At 40.2% G+C, this 24915-nt stretch overlaps 1 protein-coding gene across 1 annotated transcript in view; it reads right to left on the bottom strand.

The window, feature by feature from the left end:
- SLC7A6 (solute carrier family 7 member 6) overlaps positions 1-24915 on the bottom strand; it is a 57635-nt gene that overhangs the window by 30578 nt on the left and 2142 nt on the right. Inside the window, exons 2-4 of the mRNA XM_048817181.2 lie at positions 14160-14729; positions 6950-7075; positions 4589-4733 (exon numbers count right to left, since the gene is read on the bottom strand). Of these exons, the coding sequence (XP_048673138.1) occupies positions 4589-4733; positions 6950-7075; positions 14160-14691 (803 nt within the window). The 5' untranslated portion in view covers positions 14692-14729. The remainder of the gene's footprint in view (positions 1-4588; positions 4734-6949; positions 7076-14159; positions 14730-24915) is intronic.

The following is a 24915-nucleotide window of genomic DNA, read 5'->3' as shown; positions in this document are numbered from 1 at the left end:
AGGGACACCTGGTTTGTGCAGAGGGAGAGCACGAAGCCCCACAAGCTGAAGAGCAGGAGAGGGAAGTAGCCCAGGGGAAGGAACCGCTAGTTCAAGCAGTTTACCGCTATCCCTAGGGCCCCTGGGCTGGGACCCGGAGTAGAGGGTAGGCCTGGGTCCCTCCCTCTCCACTCCCATCCTCTAGGGACACTAGGGGGGCAGTTAATACCCCAGTGCAGGGGCGAGAAACGGTGCCCTGAACCCTCCCCAAGAGGAGAAAGCGTGAGACCCATCAAAGTAGTGCCGGTAATTTGCCACACCCTGTTCTTTGTTTTAAAGAGTTGGTGGTGGCAGCATACGGTTCAAGAACAATGCAAAGTTTGTACTTTAGGGAAGTTTTTAACCTAAGCTGGTAAAAATAAGCTTAGGGGTCTTTCATGCAGGTCCCCACATCTGTACCCTAGAGTTCAGAGTGAGGAAGGAACCTTGACACAAATACTGTAGTGCAATCTTTGTCATGAAAATGCAACTTACAAATGTAAAATTTTTGTTGTTGTTACATAACTGCACTCAAAAATAAAACAATGTAAAACTTCAGAGCCTACAAGTCCTCTCAGCCCTACTTCTTGTTCAGCCAATCGCTAAGACAAACAAGTTTGTTTACATTTACAGGAGATAATTCTGCCCTCTTCTTATTTACAAGATCACGAGAAAGTGAGAACAAGCATTTGCATGGCACTTTTGTAGCCGGAATTGCAAGGTATTTACGTGCCAGATATGCTAAACATTGATATGTCCCTTCATGCTTCAGCCACCATTTCAGAGGACATGCTTCCATATTGATGAAGCTAGTTAAAAAAAAATAATGCATTAATTAAACTTGTGACTGAACTCCTTGGGGGAGAATTGTATATCCCCTGTTCTGTTTTACCCGCATTCTGTCATATATTTCATGTTACAGCAGTCTTGGATTATGAACCACCACAAGTTGTTCATTTTAAGAACACTATCACTGCAGATTTCATAAAACGCAAAGAAGGTACCAATGTGAGATTTCTAAGATTAACAGTCCCAGTCTTTAATCTCTTCTCATACAGAAGCTGTTCCATATCTGACAAACAATGGAAAAGGTGGCCAGACAGTGAGGCACCCTGATAAGCTTTACAAGATTTCATCCCTGCCTCATGCTCCAAGTCTGACAGAGAGGCTGCAGGTCACTTTATTTACGGTTTCCAGATGCAGAGAAGCTGATCACCAGCCCACCAAACTGCTTTACCATGAATGAGATATTTCTTCGTGTAGGAGTACTCTGCTAATCCAACTTTGCCAAATGTGTTTTGATGTTCATCTCCCCTCTAGTGGGTAGAAGACTTTGCTCCACCCAGGATGGGAGAATCTGTCTCTGGAGTAGGGTTGATCATGTTCTTCCAAGTTATCATAAAGATGCTATCAGAAATGTTGATGGTCATGACCTAAACAGGTCTGTTACCAATGTAAGGAGCAGTGCTCTGAGACATCAGTGAATTATTATGTTTCAGCTGATGGATGCTTTGCTCTCTTTCTAGTACCCATTCTCTGAACTAAACCAGAGAATGGTACAAACACCCCCAAAACCAACAACCTTAATTCTCTGCATTCACCAGTTGTGGGAGCAAAGAACATATAATGGGAAGTAGATCTCTTCCAATGAATGAGACCGGGCAAGATGCAGAAGGAGTACCCAGAATTAGTGGATAGGTATCATATCAACTCTGGATCCCTGAGGCATGCTTGCACTTGAAATCAGAATTCCCAATAGGCTTAAATAAGAAATAGATTTTTTGTGTGTGACACCACTTGTTTTCCATTATGGCAATCATCTATTACAAGTCTTCTGAGATGAGACCTTTTACCTAATGCTCTTTATCATCTGTCCAAGCTTATAACTGACTTCCTTAGTGTCACGCATTTCTGGAATCCAAGATACTCCAGAAACTGTATCACTGTTTGTTTCAGCTTCCTCTCTCTACAGAGCCCCAATCAGAAAAACAGTCTGGAAAGAAAAGCAAATTTCCTTTTCCCTAAAGCCTATATTGCTATCCTGGAGAGACCCTGAGAACACATGTAAGATCAAACGGTAATGACTGAAGTTGGGAAAAGAAAAAAGGCTGCCATCCATCTGCAAAACATAAGACCTAAAATGGGACTGTCCTCAAAGAGGTTGGTCTTATTTGTCTCTCCATCCCCACATGGAGCCCTTCTGGGTGTCTCAAGGGAGGTACTGATCTGGTGGGGGGTCAATAATGGGCTCCCATAAGCTAGACCCCTCTGTTGCATGGGATCCACATGGGGCAGATGGACCTGTTTCCCCTGGAGGTCTCAGCACAGGATATGAAGAGGGGTCCCTGGGGGGATGTTAAAGAGGTGGCAGCAGAGGGTGAGAGTTGGAAACAAACACCCCGTACTGCATTCTGGCATTGGTAGGGTCCATGTTGTGTCAAGTACCCTCCACCTGACCTGAGAGGTAGGAGGGATTCAGCTTTGCAGTCAGAGGTATGGCTGCTGGTGTGACCTATATGGGGTTTTAGGCATGATCTTCCATCTGGCATGCTGTCTTTCTGGCTTTGCTGCCCCTCATGCAGCTAGGGAAAGAGAGGCTGCTTGCCACTGGAGCCTGTTCTTTTCCATTTCTACATGCCTCCTTTCCTGCCAGGGGAGGGAGCTGAGACAATCCAGTCTGGCCTTGGCTGTATTTTGCCCAGCAGAGTTAGCCTCTCTAATCCAATCTGGCTCCTTTCCTGCCCAGGGAAAGGTAACAGAGGTGACTTGTCCTTCACATCTTAGCCCACGCAATTGCATTCTGCCCATAGAACAGGACCAAGCTCCAAAGTGAGACAGGCCTTTCATTTTGCCTTTTCCTCAGCTTAGCTCTGCTGCTAAAGCCTGCAGGGGCACCAGCCACTGCAAACACCTCAGCAGAGGAAGCAGAGCTGAAGGGACTTTCCTCAAAAAAATCAAATGCAGTTCTAGGACATGGCTGGGAATTAGAGAGACACAGAGTGACAGAGAGAGTCAAATAATTCAAAATAAAGAATTTTCATCAGAAAAGCTCTACAGCCAGGAGGTCTGGTTGAACCTGCCAAGCACCATGGAGGCAGGGTAAAAAAAAAAAAAATGGAGAAACTTTAGGAGGAAGGGCATTCTCCTGTTGCCAATGACCGAGAGGTCTGGTTCTGCCCCCAAACTGGAAGCAGCCTGAAGTACTCATTGTAATGGATCTGTGGACCTTAGCATGAAGAAGAAATGCAGACACGTCACCTCATGAAACAAAAAAGCTGGAACGGCTCTTCAAGGGCATTAATCTTCAAGAAAAAAAAGCCCAGGGACCTTTTCAGATGTAATTGTGGACTAGAACTTTCACAGGACAAGTATGAGACAGGATGATTATGGAAAAATTCTACCATACTCAAAGACATTTCATGAGACCAAACACCTCCTTATTCTTTTGAGCATTAGTATAATATGGGCAACTAAAATTTGAAGCTTGCTTTATGAGTGAGAGTCACTGCCAGGAATAAAGCCTGCTGCATTAGAAATTTGAGCTTATGAACAATATATGGATGTAAAGGAGGTTTCATCATCTTAATTAAACGTTCCTAGCAGAAAGCTTGTTTTTAAATGATATCCAATAGAAAAAAGTTACTTAACTGTTAACTCAGCAGATTATATTATCTTTAAGAGGAAGGTGGAAAGATATTGCAACAGCACTCAAAAGGGAGTTTTTAAAATCAATTTTCTCTGCCAACAGATGCAGAAAGACAAGATGACTAACGTAAGCACAGAGCGTTAAATCTCTTATGGGTAGGTGTACAACACTCACTAGCAAAGTGGTTTAAAAGAGACATTGTCAACCTGAAATTTAGTCAGTTAAAAAAAAAGATAGTTGCTAATTGTCATTTTGCAACAAAAATTTTTAAAGGAAAACGTGTCTCTCCTTTGCTGTGTGAATGCTCAAACAGAGCAAACTGACTAATTACGTATAAAGCAAGCCGGCTGGGGAAAAAAGGAACTCCCTCCCCCCCGTCTTTTAGCTATAGCAATCTTAGCTGTTACTTGTAATAAGTAAAAACATGTCAGACAGATGTGAATTTTACATTAACCATTTCTGTTTAAAGACGGAGCTACACAATTAACTGACTTGTCAGTCGCACATTTTCAGCATTCACCTGTGTGTTGGGATTATGTTTTGAGACTTTGAAACTGTCTAGGCAATTGCACAGATAAAAACAATGGTGTGCACCATTTACACTGCAATATTATAGTTTATTTGTAAAGAACTATCCATGATATGTAACTGCAAAGTAACGATTGCTAATCAACTAGTATGCTGTAGTCATCAAGACTTCCTTATTTTTAAAGTGTTTCAGCCATTAATAAACCTTATGCTTAATAATCCCCTGTTGGTGATCCATTATAAAGTTGTGAGTTGTGTGTCCACACAGAGTAGTTTTACAATAATCAAATTCCTTGTCAGCTCAGAACACATTTCAGTGAAAAACAGTCACTACATTAGTGACTTAACAGTCCAAGTTTAATTAAATAACATCCTTAAAAAAACTGGATCCTTTACCTTTCTGCATTTTTGATTTCTTCTGTTACAAAATTAAGGGTGTCCCAGCCTGAGTAAGAGAACAGGGCGGAATACAGTGCAAGAGAAATGTCTCCTAGGTCCCAAGAAGATCCCTCAAAGGAGTTCTGAAAGTGTCCTGAATGTCCTGGGGGGGGGGGGGGGGAGAAATACATATGCATTATGGTATGACATAGTAAGTAAAAATGTTTTTTAGTTTGATATGCAAAAGTAGCAAAACAAGCCAAGAACTAGGAATTTTCACATTCCTTCAAGATCACTTATTGACCCATCCTTCCATTCTGCCTGTTACAGACTTGAGAATAAGCAGGGCACTTAATTTTATTAAAAAAAAAAAATCTATTCTATGGAGAACTCAGAAAGCATTATTATTATGCAGCTAAATACCTGACCTGTTCATAGTAACAGCAGAGACAGATCTGAGGGACAGTGAAGTACAGGCTTGTAACCCAAAATACAGTTCAATCATACTTGTAACAGCCTTGGCAGTATCCTTTTGGCTCAAGCCATTGTATACAAATGAAATGGTACAATTCTATGGGTTATACCATCTCTGAAATTCTGAACCACTTCGCCTGTGAGAGTCAAAACTAACCCTTTTATTTATTTATTTAGGGGTGGGCAGGGATGACTGTCTTTCAAAAATACACGCAGATTCATAAAATCAGTCATTTATCCAAATGGATAAATACCTGTATTTCATTTTGTTAAAGTTCTGATTGATTTGATGAGTTATAGTTGCTATCATAGGTTCAGACTACTGTCCATTACATTGTAAACATTTAAATGCATACAAAAAGATGTGACGAGTCCATGAATTTGTGCATATTAAGAGGTAGACCAATTTAGTTTAAGTATCGAAAGGGCCAAATTGATAGCAATTAAGGGAACATAAAATGTTAAATAATGGTAGGGACAAAATCTTCCAAAGTACACTTAAGTCTTGTGTGCTATCAATACTGCTGCGACTAATATCATTTACGTCACCCTTCAACTTGGAGTGAGTTTTTTCCAACATGTGCTGACATTGTCAGCACTGTGGCAATACAATAGCAATATAAACATTTTATAATATTGACTACAGGAAGGTGAGTTACTATCTTGTACATTCCAATGCCCAAAAATATAGCTACAGTTCTAAACACCTTGTACTTTTTACAGCAATATGTTGCTATTTGTAGGGTGGGAAAAGCAGTTTATAAGGCATTGCCAAGGTTGACCAGCCCAAATATTTGAGTCCTTTAAATGTGTCACTGCATTGCTCTCCTCCTCAGTATCTTGGATGACACTGAGGAAGATGGAGCAACAGTCAAGTTAGGAGCAGGAAAGAAGGCAGGCAGCATCCAGGATGTTAGTGGTAAATATATTAAGGTCAGTGGAGCAGCCAATGGTGCAGAGGTATTTTGTATTGAAGTGACACACTGTGCAGTAGTGCTCATATAGGCACGTTTTGTTCAATACCGGCCCAAGAATAAGGAAAGAACGTGGGGTACAGTCCCTCAACAATGACTTCACTCTAAACACAAAGCATAATTTGGGCAAAGGACACATTTTTCATAATTTAAAATTGGGTTGTGTACTTTTTTGAGCCAACACGGAAAGCTTCCAAAACACACAGGAGTAAAACTCAAAAAAAAAAAAGTTTGATGGAAAACAACTTTAAAATATTATGACTAATAAGAAAAAGAACCAGCAATAAACTATTTAATGCTGAACAATAAAGAAGAGAAATCAGGAACTAATACTGGGCTGATACTCCTTCTATAGATGCAGAACAGCCACCTTCAGAGGCACACATCTAAGTGTATAGCTCCTTTTAAATGGCTTTGAGTCCATTCAACTTCACAGATAGATATCAGTGAAGGTATACGCTGAAGAGAAGTATTGCAATTGTACAGTTTTGTGTAATTGCACATCTTATCCAAAATCCAGATTACAAAAAGTTTAGATTGAGGTTCAGTGAACCTCACAATATTACTAGACACTGGAGACATCATATTTCTCTCTTCAAACTGTATTTTGCAAGTTCTGCATGTTGCTGCTTGCTATTTCATTCCACTAACCATTCCAAACCAGAGGGTGTAAAATTGCTTAGGTGTGTTAGGCCAATTCAAGTATGATCTTCATTCACAACACTGGCCAAGTTGTTAATATCTGGATGGATATGCTGGACCTTATTGCTTAATAGAGAGATCTGGTATTACATAAATATAAATTTAACATTACAGATTAATTTAAAAATACTGTTTTGCAGCTTCTATGGATGTTCCTAATGAAAACCAAACTGATTATTCCCCAGCCTTATTGCTGCACACCAACCTCTAATTAGTTTTATAAGCTTACCCTGGCATAGTCTAACAATTCCTGTTACGATGATGACAATAAGGGCAAGGACTTTAGCATACGTGAATACATCCTGCACCCTTGTTCCCCATTTAACATAGGCACAATTTATAAATGTTAGAAGACCTAGGAGACAAAAAACGAAGATGAAAAGGAAGTTATACATGAGCTTTGTTAAGCACAGATTTTAATTACTGTCCATGTCAGTTATAGATGCTAAATTTAAACTATGCTAAAATAAGCTTAAGAGCCTGGGAAAATTAAACTAAGCAATGTTTACTGGTACTCACAACATATTGTCTTACTATTATGCATTGCTTAATTTATGACAAAAAAACAAGAGTGGGAAAAGTCAGTTCTAAAGACATTTTAGATTCTTTTTGCCGAGGACAGGAAGAAAGACCCTCCACCACATGTCAGACCTGCTGGGCCTGTTCCCATTTTCCTGGTTTTACCCCTCATTCTTGTGGCCCCATTCTGCAACTATTATTCAAGCCAAAGGCAACAGAGAATGTCCTTTCATTTTATATTTTAAAATAATGTTCTGGTTCACCTCCAAACTTTAGACCAATGTAAAAAATTGTAAGTTAATTATTTGGCCCTTTTCTTGGTAACTTGAAGATTAGTTTAATATCCCAGATAATTTCATAGGTTTTATAGTCTTTAAAATATGAAATTTGGAAAGCCAAAAATGGACATTGATGATTCTCTTGATATCAATTGCACATTTTAAGACAGTTGGAAAAGACAAGGTTAGAACAGATCTGACCAATTAGCAATGTAAGCTCCACGGATAAGGCAACATTTGACTGATGGGAGATTTTTTAAATTAAAACTGGTGTTAGTGTGATGAAAATGGAAATAAGGAGACACCTTGGGGAACACAAATTCACATTCGTGTATAACAGTACTTTAAGATTGGTTCTTCAAAGAGTTGAACCCCTCTGGCTATATACAATGTATTCTTTTACTTAAATTATGTAGAGGTTACCATTGTATTTTCCTTCAGTATTAGCTATTCACAGACTGCTCAATTCTAAATGATACGTTACAACATAAAGACACACAATATTTGTACCATATTAAGTAATGTTGTGTAACCTGAGGATATTTCCCAAATACCTCAATAACAGCCCTATTTGACAACTTTAAAATTATTTGGAAACATTCAGTTCTGTCTCTTTGGGAACACACTCCCGCTCCCCCTCCCCCTCTAATCTCAAGTATTCCAGCTAATTGTGGCTGTCTAAGCAGCAGTTCTGCAGAAAAGGACCTGGAGATTACAGTGAACAAGAAGCTAGATACGAGTCAGCAGTGTGCCATTGTTGCCAGGAAGACCAACGACATCTTGGGCTGTATTAGTAGGAGCACTGCCAGCAGATTGAGGGAAGTGATTATTCCCCCCCCCACCTCAGCACTGGTGAGGCCACACCTGGAGTATTGCGTCCAGTTTTGGTCCCCCCACTATAGAAAGGATGTGGACAAACTGGAGAGAGTCCAGCGGAGGTCAACAAAAATGACTAGGGGGCTGGGGCACATGACTTATGAGGAGAGGCTGAGGGAACTGGGGTTATTTAGTCTACAGAAGACTGAGGGGGGATTTGATAGTAGACTTCAACTACCTGAAGGGGGGTTGCAAAGAGGATGGAGCTCAGCTGCTCCCAGTGGTGGCAGACGACCGAGCAAGGAGTAATGGTCTCAAGTTGCAGTGGGGGAGGTCTAGGTTGGATATAAGGAAACACTATTTCACTAGGAGGGTGGTGAAGCACTGGAATGGGTTACCTAGAGAGGTGGTGGAATCTCCATCCTTAGAGGTTTTTAAGGCCTGGCTTGACAAAGCCCTAGCTGGGATGATTTAGTGGGTGTTGGTCCTGCTTTGAGCAGGGGATTGGACTAGATGACCTCCTGAGGTCTCTTCCAACCTTAATATTCTATGACTTTAGATTTGCCCATGTAACCAAATTTATCAGATCATCTCTTCTCTGATTGCTGTTACTACACACTACACTCAGTTTGCGTTATTGCTCTATTGTATTCATTTTTTCCTCAAATATTTTAAAATATTAAACAGCCCCTCCCAAAGTACCATCTGAATATTCAGGGATTATATAGCTGTATCTTTATTGTTTTTCTATAATTCAGAGTAATTTTTGCACTATCCAGATTATAATTAATCTATTTCAATCCTGCATTTTAGGCACTTACCCAGATGCAGATATTGGCACTACAAACAATATATAGTTAGTGAAATTAAATTGTATTTTACTAAACTTTCTTACTGAAAAAACATGGTATTATAAGGGTTGTGACGGGGCAAGGCCAGATGGCTATAGAAAAGTAGTGGGAGATAGATATATTAGCTTCAAGGTAAACAAATCCCTAGAACCAGGATAAGTTAAATGGCAGCTGCTCCAGGTCAATTAAGACACCTGGGGCCAATTAAGAACTTTCCAGAAGGCAGGGAGAACACTAGGTTGATTGGGACACCTGAAGCCAATCAGGGGCTGGCTGAAACTAGTTAAAAGCCTCCCAGTTAGTCTGGTGGGTGTGAATGTCAGGAGCTGTGGGAGGAAGTTGTGTTGTTAGAGAGACTGAGCAGTACACACCATATCAGGCACAAGTAAGGAGGTGCTGAGGTAAGGGTGAAGTGGAGCTTGAGGAAGTGGGCCTGCTGTGGGGAAGTAGCCCAGGGAATTGTATGTGTCAAGTTTCTAAAAGGTCAGCTACCATAGCTGATGCTATTAGGGTCCCTGGGCTGGAGCCTGGAGTAGAGGGTGGGCCCGGGCTCCCCGCTTTGCCCCCCTGATTAATCACTGAGACTGGGAGACAACACAGACTGTGCAAGGGAGGATAGCTTCTCCTTACCTCCCTTGCTGGCTTATGATGAAAATGGCTCAGTAGACTGTGACCCTTGTCTCTAGAGAGAGAAGGGTTATGTGGAGGGTCACAGTGAGCCTCTGAGGCTAGCGAAATCCGCCAGGAAATGCGGGACCCATGGAGACAAGGAAAGAGTTTTGTCACAGGGTATCAAACAATGTAGTCACATTGACTGAAAGTGATAACTATATACAATTATAAAGCTTGGTTAAAGAGCCACAACCCAACAAGCTAAAAAAGGGGGGCAGCACATGGAGATAGGAATGTACTTAGTCCAGTTACCCCATGGAAGAAGAATAATTCAAAATTAATAAAAAACCAAGGGTAATGATCCCATACAAGTGAGAGACTGGTGAACTTGAAAAGTTGGCAACTGAAAAGGATGAACCACATTTCCTTCAACTTGTCAAGACTGGGAAAAACAGAGGTATCAAATTTTGAAAATCATGACTGTAGGAGCTCCTGAGAAACACTCAAGGGAAAAAAACTGGTATCAGATCTGCCTTCCAACATAACCAAATAGTTGTTTTTGTTACTCTATAATAAACCATACTTATGTGAACAGGATTTTTTATTCTAGCCAACAGTTTTTAGGTAATTTTCCACGTGCAAATGATTTTTTATGAAAAATTTTCCTATTACAAAGATGTTAGAACATTTGGTCTGTTTTCATGACAATTTGATTGTGAAGTGCTGTCCTATCTCTGGAGTTTAAAAAAAAATCTAATTAAGAATCTGAACAAACCAAACTCTTTCATTGTTAGACTATGCTTTTTTCTGGTTACTAAGGGTATGTCTACACTTACCATGGATCGATGCTGTGGCGATCGATCCTCCGACGGTCGATTTAGCGGGTCTAGTGAAGACCCGCTAAATTAACAACAGATCGCTCACTCATAGACTCTGGTACTCCACCAGAACGAGAAGCATAAGGTAAGTCTCCCGTCGACCCAACGCAGTGTAGACACTGCAATAAGTCGACCTAAGCTACATCGACTCCAGCTATGTTATTCACGTAGCTGGAATTGCGTAACTTAAGTTGACTTAACCCCGCAGTGTAGACCTGCCCTAAGATTGCTTCTATCAATTTTGTTGCAGCTGTGGTCAATTTGCTAGCTTATATTGATCACATTGTAAAGTGTGCCTGTGCACTTTGAGATAATATCCCACGATAGTAAAGATTTCAGAAGTGAGTGGTAAAGTGTCACAACATTTGGAATTTTCAGGAAACAGATCTTGCAGTATATCAGCTAGTAAACAACTTGTATTTGTTACTGTATATATTAGGAAACAAAATCCCCATTTTTGCACAGAAACTATCCAACAATTTTCAGACACACTGCTCATGTTGGTTTTCCTTAACAAGTTAGTACCCTTCACAGATTTTATTTGATTCTCAATTTTAGGTTGCAAGCTGCTGCCAAGTAGCAAGGGAGGACTTCTGTAGTGACAGAGCTACAAATAAAAGTAGTGCAGTGGAGCGAGTTCTAGCAAGGAAGTCACGTGGTTGAGGGCAGGATTTTAAAGCACACAACTTATTTCTAAAACAAAGCTTTTCAGCAAATGTTTGTCCCTGCTACTATAACCACAAAGGAGACTAATTTATGACATTACTTTTCCTTCTCCAAGATAGGCACATCTTAAGATCTAATGCTAGGTTAATCAAGCATGAAAACTCTGGCCTCTTCAGCCAGAAAGAATCTGTCTGCTTTTCTCTCATTTCGGTCTTTAACATAAGAACAGTTATACTAGATCAGACCAATGATCCACCTAGTCCAGTATCCAGTCTTCCAACAATAACCAGTGCCAGATACTTCAGAGGGAATGAACAGAACACAGCAATTTACCAAGTGATCCATCTCCTGTCATCCAGTACCAGCTTCTTGCAGTGAGAGGTTTAGGAACACCCAGTGCATGGGGCTGCATTCAGGACCATCTTGGCTAATAGTCATTGATGGATCTATCCTATATCAACTTATCTAATTCTTTTTGAACCAAGTTATACTTTTGGCCTTCACATCATCCTCAGGCAACAAATTCCACAGGAGAATGTAGGTTGTGTAATCTACTTTCTTTTGGTTGGTTGGTTTCTTGTGTTTGTTTTAAATCCGTTACCTATTAATTTCATTGGTAACCCTTGGCTTGTGTGTTATGTGAATGAGTAAATTCCTTCCTTATTCACTTTCTCCACATCATTCATGATTTTATAGACCTATCATATCTCACCTCTTAGTTATCTCTTTTCTAAGCTGATCAGTTCCAGTCTTTTTAATCTCTCTTCCTATGTAAGCTCTTCTTTACCACTTAGAATTTTTGTTGCCCTTTTCCAATTGTAATATCTTTTTGAGATGGGGAGATCAGAACTGCACAGTATTCAAGGTGGGGTCTTACCATGGATTTATATAGTGGCATTGTGATATTTTCTTTATCTATCCCTCTCCTAACGGTTCCCAACATTGTTAGTTATTTTGTCTGCTGCTGCACCAGAGCAGATGTCTTTAGAGAACAAGGACGCCAAGATCTTTCTTGAGTGAAAACTGCTAATTTAGACCCCATCATTTTGTATATATAGTTGGGATTTATTTTTTCCAATGTGCATTACGTTGCATTTACCAACACTGAATTTCATCTGCCATTGTGTTGCCCGGTCACTCAGTTTGGTAAGATCTCTTTGTAACTCTTCGCAGTCAATTTGGACTCAACTATCTTGAGTAATTTTGTATCATCTGGAAATTTTTCCACCTCACTGTTATCACCCCCTTTCCCAGATTTATGAATGTGCTGTACAGCCTAAGTCCTTGGTGGACCTTGCTATTACCTCTCTCCATTATGAAAATAGACTGTTTCCTATCTTTTAACCTGTTACTGATCCATGAGATCAGTTTCCTTATTGTACAAAAGGGGATTTTCAACTATCAGAGCCTTATAAAAAGCATATAATTTACAATTGTAGGCACGAAAGGTATTTTCTCTTCGGTATGATAGAGAAGGAAAGATTAGTGAAACTTTACTCACTCACCCACGGTGGATAAAAATATATATTTTTTAATTTAAATTTGAAGTCACTGGCTAAGTACTAAACCAGCTTTTGATAGCAATAGCCTCTTCTGCAGGCGCTCAAAGAATATTTTCTTCTTTAAACCAGTTCAGTTGAACAACTAGAGTTCAATCAAAGTTGAAAAACTGTTTGGAAGTTGAAAAAGCTTGTTTTTCTCTTCCAAATCTATCAAAAACAATGAGGATGAGATCTACTAGTTCTAAAATCTTGAAGGACCTGGTGACCAGAAACAAAATCAGTCCAATTCATTAAGTATAGCTAATACTTTGTTTTATTAAATAGTTTTAAATAAGAAACATGCTGTGATTTTTTTTCCTTGTGTATCCACCACACTTCAGGTAGTTTTAATTTAACAACAATTTGAAAATGCTGGTTTTGTGCATTTTTAATTTAATTTCAATGTCTTCTAAATGCAGCTAGACACAAATCACAAATAATTGATCACTCTCTGTAATAAATAAATGTCATTCATCTAAAAAGTGTAAAAATTAAGAATCGGAATAAATGTATATTAAGAATTGCTTAAGTGTGTATACATATAACATTCTCCGAGTTAGCAAAAAGTACCAAAATTAGTATACATTTAGTATTAATAAACTATATTTAGTTGCAAACCACCATGTTTTAATGGTTATACCAATCAACAAGAATCACATTTTTTCTTTAGGAAAAGAACTGAAAAGTACAAATGCAAAACAAGATTGATTAAAATAATGGATTTTTAAAGTTTCCTGCTTGCAGATTTAAATAATTATAGAAATCACCTTGATTTAAAAATCAATCCACCCAGCACCCCCCTCAAACAAAGTTACTTGAGTCCCAAAAGATAGGCCTCTGTCAATAAAGCTATTCCCTGAAAGTGACATTTAAAAGTGAACAGTTTGTGTTTGAAAGCACACAAGGTTTCTAATAAGAAATTGAGTTTTCTGGAAGTCATGGAGAGAGGAAGAGACACAAAGTTACATAAACCTGGCCTCTCTGTTTAAAGATGCCACTGCTAAATTCTGCCAGCCATAATTAAAAATTCCCCCAAGAAGAATCAGGACTTGAACTAAGTTTTAATTAAGAGTGAAAGATTTTGCCTTTAAGATGTCAAAATATCCTAGTCATGCACATCCAATCTATGTTGATTACCTGGAAACCATTTCCTTTCCTTACTTTAACTCAACCCATTCTAGATTCAGAATGCTACAGTTCTGGAATCTAAACAGGATTATATGTAATAGATGTTCACAGTCAAAATAATAATCACATTAGTTTTCACATAATACTTACATATACAAGCAGCTGCGATGAGACGACAGGCAACATAAGGAGGCTCACAAGAAGGGAAGGCAGGCTGCACAATGTAGTTAGCAAAGGTTATTGCAATAATTGCCTGACTAGTTGGCTCAACAATTAATAATGAGGTCCATAAGCGAATAAAAGCAATAAAGCCCCCAAAAGCCTCCAAGATATATGCATAGCTGGCTCCTGACTTGGTAATAGTGGTTCCCAGTTCAGCATAGCAGAGAGCTCCAAACACTGAAAAAATCCCCCCAGTTGCCCAGATTATTAGCGACAATCCATAGGAGGCACTGTAGATGAGAACTCCTTTAGGCGAGACAAAGATACCTGAACCAATCATGTTGCCTACAATGAGGCTGATTCCATTAAGCAAAGAGATTTCTTTCTTCAGCTGCATTGTTTCTTTGTTTCTTTCATACATTTCACAGCTGTCACTTGAATCTGGCTTGCCTGCTTCCTTGATGGGAGAGTATCCAGCCAGTGAGTTGTGAGCCACTGTACCATTTGCCCTTTCTTCCATTGTGGAATTGTTGTGTATTCTCTAACACCAATCCCAATCTAAAACAAAATTACAGACAGCTAAAAATTAACAACATAACATTTTGTCTAACCCTTCACATCAATTCTTCTTTCTGCTTGGAGCGTAGGACTGACTTGTGTAACCTCAGATATCCCTCTTTTGCTACCGTGTGCTATATGATTTTGAATGAGGGTAAATCTTTGGATGGTAAAACATGACATTTGAACAAGTAACAGTCTCAAAATATCCTAGAAGAAAAAAGTGAAAAGAAAAATAAATGGTGCTGATTTGCAAGGGGTGGGGAGTTGTGGGGAAGCATAGAACAGAGGAAATTCAAAGGTCATTGACACCTGTCAGTCGAACTGGAAAGATCAAAAGGGGTAATGGAGGTGTATAAAGAGAAAGCACAGTACAAGAAAGAACAGAAGGTGGAAGTAGTGAAGACAAGTTTATTACAATATAAAACACATTTCAATTAAAGTTTTATTCTTTCCTCTTCCATAACTAATTGTTTTTAAAAGCGCCCAAGAATACAAAAGTGGAAAAAAAGGTGTGGATAAAGCTTCTGAATGGTTGATATTTGATTTTCCTTGACTTCAGAGCTGAACATCTTACACCTCAAGTCTCTAGAGGATCTTCCCCTCCCTCCTTAAAAAGGATCACTGCTGGCCTTAACACTTAAACATAAGATTATACTAATATCAATTCTGAAATACAGACAAGTTTAGAGATGAAACAATCTGATTAAATACAAATTGATCTTTAATTTGCATTGACACTAGCTTTCATTCAAAATCTAACTTCTGATTGGATTATCAGAAGTTTCATAAGAACGAGCCTACTCCTTTCCTAAAAATGTGCTATCATTTTCATATGCCCTTGCCAAGCACTAAATCCTGAGTGCACATTTCAGTGGCCTACTGCAGAGCAGAAACATGCAAGTCTGGGTGAGATTTGGCAAAGCAGTTGCTCTAGCAGAGAAATCAACTATTTTATCTTGCATTATATTTTCTTTATCACAGAAGCTTAATTAGGGGTATTTCATTCCAAAAGTAAACTTTTTATCTTGAAATTGATCCTGGCACTAACTTAGTGAAGAGGGAAAAGGCACATACAAAGTATTTATGGTCTGATTTTCAGTAGGTCCAACATATAATTATGCACACAATTCAGTATTTGTGCCTGAAAGTAATTAATAGATGCATCTACCTGGGCATACAAGTATAAACACATTTGTCCATGCATTTATGGTCATTTTCACTCACTCTTTGTTCACGCAGTTACAGATTCTTCCTTTTGAAAAAAATCAAATCCTTACTTTGTAGATTATAATGTTGACAATATAACAATGTAAGTTAATTAAAACATTCTGACCTAATATACTTAGAACATGTTCTTACTCTTTCAAGCCATTTTAAATATTCTAAACCAAGGGAAATAAATATGTAATCTACATGGAAATGGCATGTAAAAGCCATTTACTGGAATGGAATATAGCCTGTTCACATTATGTCCAGTATAAGCCTTCTATCTCTTTTCATAAAAGAGAAAATGCAGTAAGTATCCAAAAATAGTATTATTTACATAAATTAAAATATTGACTGCATTTGAAAGACTATAATATTACAAATAGGTCTGCTGAATTATTACAAATCCTCCCTTAAGGCTTTTTTAAAGATTTAAAAGATTTGTTTAAAATGTTAAACTTTTATTCTGTCAGAGCAAACAGTAATGGCATAATACAGTCAAACTCAGCCATATTTGGAAAAGTCATCCCACACAAACTTCTGTATTACAGAATATACCTGTGGTAGAGCTCCGCCCTTCTCCTTGTGGGTCCCGCGCTTCTAGGCGGTTTATGCTAGCCTCAGAGACTCACTGTGACGCTCCACATAGCCCCTCTCTCTAGGGCCAGGGTTACAGTCTACTGAGCCCTTATCATAAACCAGCAAGGAGGTTGGTGAGAGAACTCCCACAGTCTCTGTCCCTATGGGCTTATTCCCAAACAGTTTAGCCTCCTGTCCTGACGGGGGCCTGTCTTCCCGTCCCAGGAGGTGTTTCTGTAGTGGCAGGTTGGGGGGAACCTGGGCCTGCTCTCTACCCCCGGGTTCTGGCCCAGGGATCCTAATAACAACAGCTGTTGGCAGCTGACCTTTCACTGCCAGACTTGCTACATTTCCCTGGGCCACTTCCCCACAGCTCTCCCACTTCTCTCTTCTTCACCCTTACCTTAGGGCTCCCTTACCGATGGCTTGAGGGCGTCTTCATTAACTAGCCCTTCAGCCACACTTCCTCTTCCCTGGCTCTCCTCTGCCTGAGGCGAGTGAGCCCTTTTATAGTATCAGAGGGCCTTAGAGTCAGGTGGTCACTTTAGCTTAATGGCCTCACCTGACTCTTTGCAGGTTAATTGGAGTCAGGTGTTCTTATTAGCCTGGAGCAGCCCCTGCTTGGTCAGTCAGGGAACAGAAAACTGTTAATCCAGTGGCCAGTATATCTGCCTTCTGCTATTCTGCTGTACCCAGCTGGCCTGGGTCTATCACAATACCATCACAAGTAAAAGAAAAGAGTTTCCAAAAAAAAAAAAAAAAAAATTTAAAAACTGGATTTATTCTCCCCAAATGTTAAGGGTTCTGAAAGGTTCAGGATTTCCCTCCTTCCCCATAATTATCTGGCATTTATTTTCAGAGGAAAAAAGCCCAACCAGAAAATAGGTCATGGAAAATTTGTTCCAATATAGCCATACTTTATACTCACAGTATGTTGAAACATAGCCTCTTCCCCCACTGAAATCTAGGAAGGGGAGGCAAAGCCAGGTCTGTTTATTTCATTTTAGCACAGACAGAGAGTCTAAGGCCCATAATCATACCAGCTCTTCTACATTCCTATCAGTGCTGTAAAAACTATTTGGCGAGACGACGTTGACAGTCAAGGATGTTATTTGCTAGTGAAGATATAGATAAAAGCTTTCCTGATTAAGAGAGCCTACCGAGTCTTGAGGAGCTAATTCTACTGTAATTATAAAGCACTATGGAAATGGATTTGTTTAGTCTATAACTTTGTGGATGCTAGTTTAATAAGCAGTCCTATATTTAGAAAACTTTTCCATCCTCTGTTATCCCACCATTTCTCCAGTGGGCTGGGCTCGTTGACTAGCTGATGCCAAGCTTAAAGTAAGTGTCTGAGGGAATTCACAAACACATAGCAAGAACTTCCATCACTACAATAATTAACATCAGTACAGCCTCTTGACAGACCCAGCATATGCCTATCCCAACCTTCTCTCCCCTCCCAACCTCCAAAAAATCAAAGGAAGAACTCAAGTTGCTTTCTCTATCCCTTCTTCAAAATTAGAACTGCCCTCTGCCTTGTTGTTCTACTCTGGCTGATTTCTTGTTGGTGTTGTACCAGAAATGGGCTTTGAAAAAGGACTCATGATATTTAAAATTTAGTCTATTGGAATGCTTTTAAAGACAGATATGACTATAAAAAGTTATAATTTTGCTAAGAGAGTAGACTGGCTAATCACAAATAGTAAATACTGCAAAATTTTTGTTTTAAACATAAAAAATAGCTAACAATCAACCCTCAATCCTAGTTTGCATCATCAAATTGTTATGACAACACCTGGTTTATCATTAGAGATCAGTTTCAAAGCTGATATTTTTTTTCTCGCTTCTACTTTGCATCAAACTGGACACCTGCTGGAACTATGTTTAAGATAGCAGCCCCTTCTGGGGAGATACACTAACCTCTAATTCAGAGGCTCTCAACCAGAGGTATGCATACTCCTGGTGACACGCAGAAGTCTTCCAGGGGAGACATCAACTCCTCTAGATATTTGCCTAGTTTTACAACAGGCTACATAAAAAAGTCAGTACAAACTAAAATTTCATATAGATAATGACTTGTTTATACTGGTCTATATACTATACACTGAAATGTAAATGAAAATTTATATTCCAATTTACTTATTTTGTAATTATGTGGAAATATGAGAAAGTAAAGAATTTTTCAGTAATAGGGAGCTGTGACACTTTTGTATTTTTATAAGCACATAGTTTTTAAGTGAGGTGAAACTTGGGGTACGCAAAACAAATCAGACTCCTGAAAGGGGTACAATAGTCTGCAGAGGTTGAAAGGCACTGCTCTAACTCAGTGAGGATACTGAAACCATTGCTAGGACATCTAAATGCTATTTTGAAAATACTGGGTATTTATTCTTAGTTTTGTATAGTCAAGCTATAAAATAGTACAATATTTTAAAGCCCCCACTTATACCATGAAACAAGATGTGCTGCAAGAACTCCTCTTAAACACAATTTCAGGAAATATTTGCAGTGTTTACGGTATTCTTACACTGGCCAATATAACTGCTTCTATTGAAACAGCTTTCAAAACATGGCCTGTTTCATTGTGTAGACAGGGTCTTAGTGACTCAACAAACATTGTTATGAACTTATTCACACACAAACCCTAATCCTGCAGAAAGATGGTGGATTTAGACTTTCGGTACCAACTCAGAACAAAAGCCACTCAAGTTTACATTCAAATGCTAATCCCAGAGACATATTTAAATACTGTTGCTGGAAACCCCTGGTCCAGCCACGATTCAAATCCCTTCACTTGCCCTTGCCACCACCCCAAACTTAAGTTCCTTGACTACAAGGTCCTACATAACTTAGCTTCTATCTATCTGTTTTCATCTGTTACCATACTCTGCTTTGCTCCACACAACTGCTACGCTGTCCTCTCACACTAGTCTACATTTTCCCATATAGCCCTTTCTGTGGAGAATCTCACACTGAGTCTGCTCCCCACCTTCAAGCCCCTCCTGAAGTCACAACTGTAAGTGTTTACTAAATGGTAAATCTTGCACAAAATGTGGTATTAATACATGCACATAACAGTTCACTCAGTTAGTTAGATGCAAGCTATCCTCTAGTCTTATTTTATATTGTCAGTTATGACTGGTGGATCTTTAGCACAGGGACTGCTTGTTTGTCTATATAAATATCTAGAATGCTACTTGTGCTATGTAAACAATACAGATAAAGTGTCTCTACAAGCAGTACACCTAATCTTAACTGGCACCAAAACTTATCAGTCTCCATCTAACCAAAGAAGAGTGTAGAATGCAGAAAAATATTAGTGAACAAAACTGAAGCGGTGTCAAAGTTAGAAAAAACACATACTGAGAACAGAAAATATTTACTAAAACCCAGGTTTCTGCCAGAGACCATTATTAGGCACAGAAAATAGAAGGCTGGGAGAGAAGAAGGAGACAAAGGTGCAGTGCAGTGTTTTCTAGTACATGACAATTCCAGGTTCATACTCCCCAGCATGCCCATTTAGCTCAATGCCATATACCAGCATGTCACTGGCACAATGTTGTTTTATTGCTGAATTATTACTCTCAAATGATTTTTTAATACCTTTTAAAATCACTTTGGTATCCTAAAGGTCAGTAAGCAGGATACCTCAGTGGGAACCCCAGACACAGAATTTTATTTCCTACAGAATTTTAAGAGGCTGGATGTAAGGAAATATTTAAAAGTAAGGAATAAGATCTTTCCCCAGTGGAAGTCTATTTGTATGGCTCCTGCTCTATAGCTAAATCCATGGTAGTTTACAACACTACCAAAAGACCCATGAACTTCAGTTAACTACAGTTCAAAGAAAGGTTAGGGGATGTTAACATTAAGTCCCTTGGGGTCAGGATCCCTAACTCTCTTCCAGACCTGGGATGGGAGCCACTTCCTCTTCTCTCTCTCTCTGGAGGTGGATTGGGTTACAGCACCTGACCCGTCACTGTCAGATACCTCCACAGCTGATGCCTCCCTCCCTGCCCAGAGCTATGCAATTAGCGCTGTTAAAAAAATTAACATATTTTGTTTTCAGTTAATCACAGGCATTGACAGTGATTGATTGACAACCCTAGTTGACACTATAGTAAAGAACGGAATTATCAGAGACCGATGAACACAATACGGTGGGGAAGAGTCAACATGGCTTCTGCAAAGGGAAATCATGCTTCACCAATCTATTAGAACTTTTTGAGGGGGGTCAACAAACACCTGGATAAGGGTGATTCAGTGAATATAATGTATTTGGACTTTCAGAAAGCTTTGACAAGGTCCCTCACCAAAGGCTCTTAAGCAGCCATGGGATAAGAGGGAAGGTCCTCTCATGGATCAGTAACTGGTGAAAACATAGGAAACAAAAGGCAGGAATAAATGGTCAGTCTTCCTAATGGAGAGAAGTAAAGTGCAGGGTTCCCCAAAGATCAGTAATGGGACCTGTGCTGTTCAATGTATACATACATGGTCTGGAAAAGCGGTTAAAACAGTGAGGTGGCAAAGTTTGCAGACTGTATAAAATCACTCAAGATTGCAGTCTGCTTCAGATTGAACTAAGAGTTACAAAGGGATCTCACCAAACTGAGTGACCAGGCAACAAAATGGCAGATGAAATTCAATAATGATAAATGCAAAGTTATGCACTTTGGAAAAAAATCTTAATTACTCATACAGAAGAGAAAGATGTTGGAGTCATCATGGACAATTCTCTGAAAACATCTGCCCAATTTGCAATGGCAGTCAAAAAAGCTAACAGAATATTAGGAACCATTAGGAAAGGGATAGATAATAAGACAGAGTATCATAATGCCACTATATAAATCCATGGTATGCTCACATCTTGAATACTGCATGCAGATCTGGTCACCCTATCTCAAAAAAGATATATTGGAAAAGGTACAGAAAAGGGCAACAAAAATGATTAGTGTTATGGAACAGCTTCCATATGAGGAGAGATTAATAAAGCTGGGACTTTTCAGCTTGGAAAAGAGACAACTAATAGGAAAAATGATAGAGGTCTATAAAATCATGAATGGTGGGGAGAAAGTGTTTTTTACCCATTCACATAACACACAAACCAGGGGTCATCCAATGAAATTAATGTGCAGCAGGTTTAAAACAAAGATAAGGAAGCAATTCTACAGGTTGACTGTGCGTTGTGTGAAGAACTCATTGCCAGGGGATCCTGCAAAGGCCAAAAATATAACTGGGTTCAAAAAACATTAAAGAAATTGATGGAGGATAGGTCCATCAATGGCTATTAGCCAGTCTCTGGGTGTCCCTAAACCTGACTGCCAGAAGCTGGGACTGGGCATCAGGGAATGGATAACTTGATAAATTGCTCTGTTCTGTTCCCTCCCTCAGAGGCATCTGGCACCGGCCACTGTCAGAAGAAAGGATACTGAGCTACATGGACCATTGATCTGATCCAGTATGACCATTCTTATGTTCTTAAGAATGACATCCTTCTGTACAATCTAGTCTTTGCATGGTTTTTTCCCACATAAAATTGGAAGACGCTGCAGGTTCACTATATAAGAAAATGGAAGGAAGAGGAGCAGTTCTCAAACTGTGGTTCAGGACCCCCAAAGTGGGTCATGACCCCATTTTAATGGGATTGCCAGGGCTGGCGTTAGACTTGCTCAGGCCCAGGGCTGAAGCCAAAGCCCGAGCCCCACTGCCCAGGACTGAAGCCGGTGGTGGGCTCAGGCTTTGGCTTCAGCCTTGGGGGGTGTGGCTCAGGTTACAGGACCCCCACCCTCATCTAGGGCTGAAGCCCTCAGGCTTTGGCTTCGGCTCCACCCACCTTGCCTAGGATGGTGGAACTCGGGCTTCGGTCCCACCCCTCAGGGTCATGTCGTAATTTTTGTTGTCAGAAGCGTGTTGAAGTGCAAAGAATTTTGAGAACTGCTGGATTAGAATGTTAAAAACATTAGGGGAGGAAGGTTTTTAGTTGGATCCTGGGGTGACGGATTCTTCTTAAAAGTGAGGGGGACCATGAGGCTCCACCCACGCTGTGGTCCCTGCCCCTACTCTTTCCACTGAGGCTCCACACACCACCACCACCCCCAGCCAAGCCAGAATCCAGAGCCCAACTGGGGAGCTTGGATCCCTCCACCTCCCCACAGCTGCCCGCATGGCTCTTACCCTGAGCCGGCTCTGGCTTCCAGGCTGGCCAGGGCCTCGGGGACAGAACAGCCGCAGCCAGGCCGTGGCAAGAGCTGCCTGGGCAGCTGTGGGGAGCCACAGACCCTCCACCTGCCTTGGGCAGGGGGCCTTTAGGGTGGGGACACAGGCTGGGGAATGCTCTTGCCCCATCCCCCCAGTCAGGTGGAAGGTCCATGGCTCCACAGCTGCCTGGGCTCTCCGGGACACTCTTACTGCAGCTGAGCTCCAGTTTCTGGCCTGGCCAGGCGGTGGGCCCTCAGAAGGAAGAGGAGGGGCAGGCCCATCCACTTTTTAGCACCCCTGGCTGGATCACATTTACTACTGGGGGAATTCTGTGCCAAAGTATTAAAAATTTCTGAGCACAAATTCTGCAAAATTCTGCATATTATTTGTCAAAATAACACAATATAATCACACCAGTTTCAATTATTTTGGTAATTTATTTCAAAATACCTGTCAGCGAGTACATCTGTAATAACAGACAATAAAAGTTTTTTGACAAATAGATTCTAACTAGACATAGATACAGAACTCTGAATAATAATTCATTTAAACTACAATACAGAACCATATTTCCCTTACCATTCAGAAGCAGCGCAAAGGCTTGAGGGAGTTGGGGTAACAGAGGAGCTGAGGGAGAGGGAAGTAATTGCTGGGAGGGAGAGCCTGGGTGTGAATTTGGAGAGTTGTTGAGTGTGGATTGGAGAAGTTTGGAACAGGTTTTGGGGGTGGGGGGGGAATACCGTCTCCATGTGTCCTTGCACCACCACTCAGTGAGCCTTCTCCCCTCCATCCCCAGGTGGCCCTGCACCCCCCTGTCCCTATGTGGCCCTGTGCCTCCATTCCCATTCAGCTCCTACCCCAGTCTGTCTTCCCCCAATAGACCTTATGAACCCCAGTCTGTTAATCCCCCCAGCAGTCTCATGTGCCCCACACTGTCTGTGCCCCCCATATCTTATGTCTCCTGACCTGGCCCCACCGGCAGGACACTACTATGAAGGTAGCCTCTTTTCTTCCCTATCAGCAGCTGGGACTGGCCCAGGAGCAGCTGCTCTGTTCTAGCACCACAGTGGCCCTTGGTGGGTAAAAGGCATAACTGCAGCAACTTTCCAGTAGAAGTTACTTTTTGTAGGGGGCCAAAAAATTCTGCTCAGCACAGGAATTCTGTGCATGCACAGTAGCACAAAATTCCCCCAGGAGTAACATGTTGCAAGACTGGTTTACAAGTTTGCCACATCTTTACACCATTTTAGAAACCTGTCAAAACTAGTTAACGACAGCAGTCTTACCAAAATCCAACAGAATCATATGAATTTTGAGTTTTTAAACCAAGTCTCTCTAAAGTGACAAGCCAAAAAAGAGTTATGAAAATGTCCTATATGGGAGTACTTTTCTGAACCCTTTTATATTCCACTTCTCATTTGATTTGCCTCAAATTTACCAGAAAAAAAAAATCCTGACATAAGAGGATACAAATAAAATTTCTGGGAGATTGGTTTAATTACTGTGGAATTGGGGATTGAGGTGTGTAAAGCATCTTTAAAAAGACCAATTTTTGGAGGAATGCTAGTCTTCTATTCTAAAATAATGCAAGGGTAAAAAGGTTTGAGGCAATACTAAAGTCCATTAAAAGCAGAATTTTTTAAAACTATCTTTGATATGAAATTCATTTCAGGTTATTATTTAAAGGGTGTGTTACCAAACTGGATATTTTTTAAAAGTTAGCTAATAAAAATCCAATTGTCCCTTCTATTAAGGTTCTGATAACAGCATTCATCACCCCTGTATATGCATGCAGTCAAACAGAACAACCCACATGGCTAAAAGGAAGACTAATTTTAACTTCAATAAGCATAAGAAAGACATAATGGTAGTTTCAGAACTAAAATGGCAGGGAATCTACACACATTAGACTTATTACTGGTTGTGACACACCAGAAAGTTATAATGCCTAGTAACTACATTACAGGAAGAACCGTATCTACGGACGTTCACTGTGATTTGAGTCCTTTCTGTACCACAGCAACAGGGATACATCTATGAGCTTCACCTCAATTCTGTGAAAAGATCTTGGTCACATCTCTCCTTACTAACAATCAGAAGTTGCAAGAGATTTCAGATGTTCTGAAGGGAAGCCAACTGAGGCTACGTTTACTCTGCACACCTTACAATGGCGCAGCTGTGCTGCTACAGCTACGCT

This window comes from Caretta caretta, chromosome 12, assembly GCF_965140235.1.
Source record: "Caretta caretta isolate rCarCar2 chromosome 12, rCarCar1.hap1, whole genome shotgun sequence".
NCBI lineage: Eukaryota > Metazoa > Chordata > Testudines > Cheloniidae > Caretta > Caretta caretta.
This window is presented reverse-complemented; position numbering and strand designations above follow the sequence as displayed.